The sequence below is a fragment of the Maniola hyperantus genome, chromosome 6 (genome assembly GCF_902806685.2).
Source record: "Maniola hyperantus chromosome 6, iAphHyp1.2, whole genome shotgun sequence".
NCBI classification, from domain to species: domain Eukaryota; kingdom Metazoa; phylum Arthropoda; class Insecta; order Lepidoptera; family Nymphalidae; genus Maniola; species Maniola hyperantus.
This window is the reverse complement of record NC_048541.1, coordinates 4,623,626-4,630,205: the sequence shown is the minus strand read 5'-3', so window position 1 is coordinate 4,630,205 and position 6,580 is coordinate 4,623,626. Positions and strand designations below refer to the sequence as shown.

Below are 6,580 nucleotides of genomic sequence, written 5' to 3'. Positions count from 1 at the left end.
TTAGTATATCAAAATCCAAAATGTATCAGGAAATGCTGCGCTCGCGCTGCTAGGAAATGGCACAGAATTCTTAAATATAGTTAAGGTACCAACCTTACAGAAATGGTATCTATTATTTACTATTTATTGTCTTTAATATTTTAACAACTCATACAGCTTGCAAAATTTAATCTAGTCTAATCATTGACTTATACTATATTGAGTCTAATATACCCAGGTCTTACCTACTTCATGCACCTAGGCCCTCTTGCTCTTATCATTTACTTGTCAAGACTCAACACTACCACGCATCGGTTCGAAAAGCAGATCGAAGATTCTACTGTGACTACTCCTATAAGAACCTGTTTCTGTGGAAATAAAAGTGACAATGGACCAGCTAATGACCAGGGAGGAAAGCTACGCAGAACGCAGACGACTCTTCAAAGACATCTGGGCGACCTCGATGAATATGGACGACAAGGAGGATATCATGACCAAGCCCAAAGTTATTAAGTAAGTATGATTTAGTCATTATGAAAATATCATTGATCTAATCAAGATGATTTGCTTCGAGATGTCTTCTTGTCCAAAATTCCTCAGTGCTTGAAGACCAAAGTCTACGAACAGTGCATGTTGCCAGTGATGACATATATGAATCCGAGACAAGGTCGCTAACTATGGGCCTCAGAAGAAAGTTCAGAGTCATTCAGCGGGCGATGGTGAGAGCTATGCTTGGAGTTTCTCTACGTGATCAAAGCAGAAATGAGGAGATCCGTAGGAGAACTAGAGTAACCGACAAAGCTCAACGGTTTGCGAAGGTGAAGTGGCAATGGGCAAGGCACATAGTTCGTAAAACCGATAGACGTTGGGGTCTCAAGGTGCTGGAATGGCGACCTCGTACCTGAAGACACAGCGTTGGAAGAACCCCCACTAGGTGGACGGACGATATCAGACGAGTCGTAGGGAGCCGCTGGATTCAGGCGGCGCAAGACCGTGACGTGTGGAAGTCTGTACAAGAGACTTATGTCCAGCAGTGGACATCTATCGTTGATGATGATGATGATGATTGATCTAAAAATTAAAATACCCATCCCATAACTAATATTATTTTGATGACTTCTTAAGCTGCTGTGGTCTCATCATAATTAACATCGTCATTACTCTTTACCAACCAACAAATACCGCAGTCAAGACCTAATCGGCACATTTATTTTAGGACTCTAAGATTGGATGAAGTGGATCGATGTTTAGCGAAGAAAAAGAAAAAACAGAAGCTTAAAAACCTACGAGCGGTGTGCAATAAATTGTTAGATTTCTGTGATCGCCAGGACGCTGATGACTTGTTCTATGAGCAGGTACCTACCTACCTACTCGTTTCTAGATCCAAAGCGCCAACGTACCCTATCCTCGGCTGTTCACATCCAGTCATTACCTTCCGGATATTGTACCTACTTAGCTCCACCTTGTTGAAACTTGGAGGTCGCCATCATATACTCCGTTTGCCAAGACGCGGCAAACGGAGTTTCCCCTAACTTTTTTTGAAACCGAGGTGCCCCCAAGATTTTGCGTTTGGAGATTTGCTCTACACCTATACTTAGTACGCGACAGGTCGAGATGGCAATCGGGGTGGGGAGGCCCCGCACACCCGCACTGCCCCCGCGCTTACCCGGTGTGGGATTGCGCGGGTGACACGCGGGGGAGTCGGGGGAGTTCCTACCTACTATAGGTAGGGCCTAGCCGACCATGTTGTTAAGTTTCTTTTGATTTTGATCTGTGCTCCAATAGCACATAGGTAACCAATAATTTCTTCTTTTTTCCTGGGTTTCTTTTCCGTACTTAGACGTACCTAGCTATCCGTAATTGTAAGTGATTGACTAACTGATTTTACTACCTACCTACTGTATAGAAATGCCAACGTATGTGTAGCTTACTGACTTTTTTATCATTTTAGATGGCTGCACAAACTAAACAACCATCAAACTGCTCAAATCCTATCGTAGAATCGAAAATCAAGACGAGGAAACCGTTGAAAGTTAAAAGGAAGACACGAAAAACGAAGAGCTTGTTTGTGCCTGGTATTGACGTCACGCCAGAGAGAGGCACCATTTCGGAAAGAAAACCCGCGCTACAGAAGAAAACTAGACACATCTCTCCCATTAAAGTTAAACGGACATCATTTGCGACTAGTAAAATATTAAAAAGGAAACCTACTCCTACAATATCACCGAGAAATTCTGGTATGTCACGCCCGAAAGCTGTTGTTAAAAAGAAACGAAGCAAGATAAAATCTTCCGATTTAACAATGCCGACAGATCTAAAATAAGTACGACGATCTATCTTGACTGCAATACTAGTTTATTATTTATTAAATCTAGGTACTTTTAAATATCGTTCATAGAGTTTTATTTATAAGTAGGTATACTTACTTAGTACCTAGTGATACCTACACAAATCTAAACATATAAAAGGAAAATTGCGCTGGAACTACGTCTCATTAATATCGAAATGTTTGAGTAAAAATGTAGGTACCGTATCAGCTCGAAACTTCAGTCTAGTGCTTACGTTACTAAAAGGCGGCCACGCGTATTAGCAATTTGTGGGACTTATGCCTCACAAGCGTAGACGGAGTAAAAAATCTAGACAAAGAAACGTTTGCTTTCTCATTCACACTAAAAAGAGAGCACAGATAAAGTTACTAATGTGATAAACAGAGACGCAGTTAACCTTTTTTTGTCCCTTATCATGTAACCGATTTTTTCCAAGGAATACAACTTTAGTTGCAAAACAAACTTTGAGAATTCGTGGCATCATTGTATTTCTCATTAGTTATTTACTTGTTTTCACGTAAAAAACGTGTAATACAAATATTGTTGAGCGGTTTATACAAAATATATTGACTACTAAACAATGGTAGTCGTGTTATTCATCGTTACGTCGTGCTATCGCTATCTCACACGCGGTTAAAAGTAGCCTATGTCACTCTTCAGTTTCCGTCTACCTAATCACTTTGAGCCGTTGCACCCCTCGCGCCTCTCCAAGTCTCTGCCCAAGTAAAGTACATACCGTAGACTGGCACATACATAGAGATAGGGTACATACTTATATACTTTTATTACCTACTTTCACAAGTACCTCTGCTTGAGCCATGAGCAGGCGTGTGACAAGGCTATCTTGGCGCGTGGCGAAAATTGGAACTAACGTTGCCGTCTAGTTTGACATTCCCCAGAGCATTTGACAGAATGACAAGGGTGACCAGACTTAGCAGGATATTGCGACTATAGCAGGATATAGCCTCTAATTTACCGTAATAGCAGATTTAGTCGCAGATTAGAAAAAATAGTTTATAGTTTTATGTATATGTAACAATCTGCCAATCCGCACTTAGCGTGGAGGACTATGGTCAAACCCTTCTCTTGCTGAGAAGAGACCCGTGCTCTGTTGTGAGCCGGGTGATGGGTTTCGTAAAACCTGCATCAATCATTATTACAATCTCAATTGTTGTGATTGGCTGAATTTGTACGATTCTTGTTGCACAATCAGCCACCACAAATTCAGCCATTCAGAACAATTGGGATTGTAATAATAATTGATGCAGGTTTCACGAACTCAACCTACAGGTTTTTTTTTGGAATTTTAGTAGTCAGTTTTAGTCCAGCAGCTAGCAGGATTATCAATTTAAATCTGGTCACACTAGCTAGTGCAAATGTCGATTCTATATTATGTTATTGGTCTGTGATTTCATTCTTTTTCTATGATTTGGAATCTCATTTAGAAACATTTCATTTTGATTTTGAACATTTTGTTTCACAGCTGAACTTAAATTGATTGTAATTAATAGAATGTCATAAAAATGGAAATAAATAAATCTGGGAAGTAAGCTTTTGTAATATAGCTGCCTCTAATGACAGTTTCAGTTTGTTTGGCAAATGCCGAAGTGTTTTGTACCGTGCGTGGTGATGATGTGAAACAAAACTGAATGCTGTTGTTATTCTCATGTTTGTTGTGGAATTAAGTCATAGAAGTTACAAAGCGGGCAACCGATAATGTCGGAGTACGACCTGCAGTTCCAAGCGGATCTAGAGAAGGCCCAGGCTCTCAGTTTAGAAAGTTTGGCATTGGAGCAATTTCGAAGGCAGAAGCAGCTATCTAGTTCAGGTATAACTGACGTAAAGTTGTTTACTCCCGCACAGATAAGATGGTCCAAGGCCTTTTTATAGTTATATATTCATAGTTATCTCATACCATACCTGTGAATAATTAGAATAGTAGGTACTCTTTGTTTCATAACTTCTATGCATTCTTTGTACGATATTTAATCAAGAGATTAATAAGTGAATAGTAAATGCTATATATATATAACTATTCATACTTGTTGTTTAACATAATACTATTTTGTTATCTTTGGTTACTCATGAAGTTTTGAAAAATCTAAAAATTTCCATTACAATCTATATATAAAAATGAATCGTTGAATGTTGCTGATCGCAAATTTCGAGAACAGCTGAACCGATTTCGCTAATTCTTTTTTATAATATTCCTTGAAGTACGAGGATGGTTCTTACGGAGAGAAAAATTTAAAAATTTGAATCAACTGTTAGGCGGTACGAAGTTCGCCGGGGCAGCTAGTAAGCACATAAAAGTTGGGCAGTTGGTTACATCATTTTTAGAAACTACGTAGCTAATTTGCAAATTGAATTAGACTTGTAATACCTTTTTGGATTGGTCCTCTGGGATTGATAAGTAATATACATACATATTTCATCATAGTGTTATCCTAATATATATTATAAAACTTACATAAATGACTATATTTCTTAAACATAAAAATACTGCACAAATGTGTGTGACAACTTATATCACAGTATGTGGCAGAAAGTAATGTACATCAGCTTTTAGAATGACATTTCGGCTTTGTAGAGCGTTAACTCTGTCACTCATTCCTGCATGAGGTTTTGTTGGTCTCTATGACAGGGACAATGCTCTACAAATCTGCTATCTCCTTCTAAATGTTGATGTACATTACTTTCGACCGCATACTGTGTTTAAATATGTATCATTTAACATACTTCAAGTTGAAATCTGACAGATAGTTGTCAAAATAATCATCAACTTCTGGGGTCCTACCGCCGTAGTTTGACAGCTACAGTGTGATGATCACATTCACACTGGTTGATTGACGTTCTATCACTATTGACATACAATGTTGTTGTTGATTGTTTGTTAGAGAACAAAATCCATAGGTTCCTTATAGTCACATTCCTTAATGCCTTGCCCTGTATATATAATATATAATCCATACTAATATTATAAATGCGAAAGTGTGTCTGTCTGTCTGTCTGCTAGCTTTTCACGGCCCAACAGTTCAACCGATTTTGATGAAATTTGGTACAGATTTGGTATTAGCTTACATCCCGTAGAAAGACATAGGCTACTTTTATCTCGGAAAATTAAAGAGTTCCCATGGGATTTTTAAAAAACCTAAATCCACGCGGACGAAGTCGCAGGCATCATCTAGTATACTATAAAGTGAATATAGTAATTTTAGCGTTTAAACTATTGTGAGTGATTTCCATTATCCGAAAAAAGGACCCTGGATGGGTTCAAAACTAGTAGGGCTAACAAGTGAGTAAAGCCGGGTGTGAGATATGTATAATGAACATAGTAATATTCATTTACTTCAGTATCTAACTTACTTTAAATATAGCTTTTCCTGAAATTTATTTTAATATTCTAAAATAAACGCCTGCATGGAAGAGTTTCCTGTTTTAGCAGTAGATAGTATGTATAATAATTTATTAGCTGTCCAACCACACAATTCTTTCCAATTTTTTGTCCATAACTTTGTCTAAGTGGATCAAAGGTTGTTAAAAATCCTGTAAAATTCTTGATTTTAAAGAAATTAATTTTTTTCATGCATTTTCATGGTATAAAAAGTATCCTTCTTCAAAATGTAAGCGATCCAAATTTCTGCTTACAAGCTGGTCCAGTAGTTGAGCTGTGAAATGTGACACACAGAAAGATCCTTAAAATTATCTACATAATATAACATTGTAGCATTGTAAAATAAATTTTGATTCAATATACTTTCAATGGATTTGTAGGACTTTTCAACGAAAGTAGGAATGAATACATAATTTCTAGCTAAGATGTGAAACAAGATTTCTAGACAACATGGCAATTTTTTTCCTTTTCTTAGTTTGGAGTTGGACTTTGTTAAATAAACCAGTGTGTATACTGTATTCCATATGAAATAATATTGTTAAAATAACTCCATTTCGGCTCATTATAATTGATAGCAAGGTTATCAATCTGAGAGGAAGTGAAGTTCAGTACACTGTGTGGGAATTCGCATGATTTATTATTAAGGGTGCATTCAAATTAGCTCTCACTGGCAGTGGCAGTTCTCTGAAGTTGTACTACTTTGTAGGTTCATAATTCATATAAGTCATTGGTGATGCCACCATTTTAGTGACGTCAGCTCAGCACTAGACTGAAGTTGCGAGCTGATGGTATATTTTTATTTCGGCTGACGTCAAAATGACGTCATTTCGATGTTAATGAGACATGGTTCAAGAGCAATAGCAATTTGCGGGACTTATAC

General features: G+C 37.7%; 2 protein-coding genes across 3 annotated transcripts in view; both read left to right on the top strand.

Annotated features, from left to right (window-relative positions):
- Positions 1-316: 316 nt before the first annotated feature.
- LOC117983016 (uncharacterized) lies at positions 317-2,370 on the top strand. The gene is made up of 3 exons (XM_034969469.2): positions 317-492; positions 1,196-1,334; positions 1,931-2,370. Exons 1-3 carry the CDS (start codon positions 368-370, stop codon positions 2,300-2,302), a joined length of 636 nt encoding a protein of 211 aa, XP_034825360.1. The 5' UTR covers positions 317-367; the 3' UTR covers positions 2,303-2,370.
- A 1,355-nt stretch (positions 2,371-3,725) lies between these two features.
- Pi3K68D (phosphatidylinositol-4-phosphate 3-kinase catalytic subunit Pi3K68D) overlaps positions 3,726-6,580 on the top strand; it is a 34,824-nt gene continuing 31,969 nt past the window's right edge. Inside the window, exon 1 of one of the 2 annotated variants that reach the window (XM_034969812.2) lies at positions 3,726-4,134. In XM_034969812.2, coding sequence (XP_034825703.1) covers positions 4,023-4,134 — 112 coding nt within the window. In that variant the 5' untranslated portion in view covers positions 3,726-4,022. The remainder of the gene's footprint in view (positions 4,135-6,580) is intronic. The other variant, XM_034969811.2, reaches the window with a different exon arrangement.

Excerpts from the sequence above, each read along its gene's own strand:
- LOC117983016 (XM_034969469.2), top strand. The coding sequence starts at position 368 with ATGGACCAGCTAATGACCAGGGAGGAAAGCTACGCAGAACGCAGACGA. Across the intron at positions 493-1,195 it reads ACCAAGCCCAAAGTTATTAA|GACTCTAAGATTGGATGAAG; the intron begins GTAAGTATGATT and ends CATTTATTTTAG. Across the intron at positions 1,335-1,930 it reads ATGACTTGTTCTATGAGCAG|ATGGCTGCACAAACTAAACA; the intron begins GTACCTACCTAC and ends TTATCATTTTAG.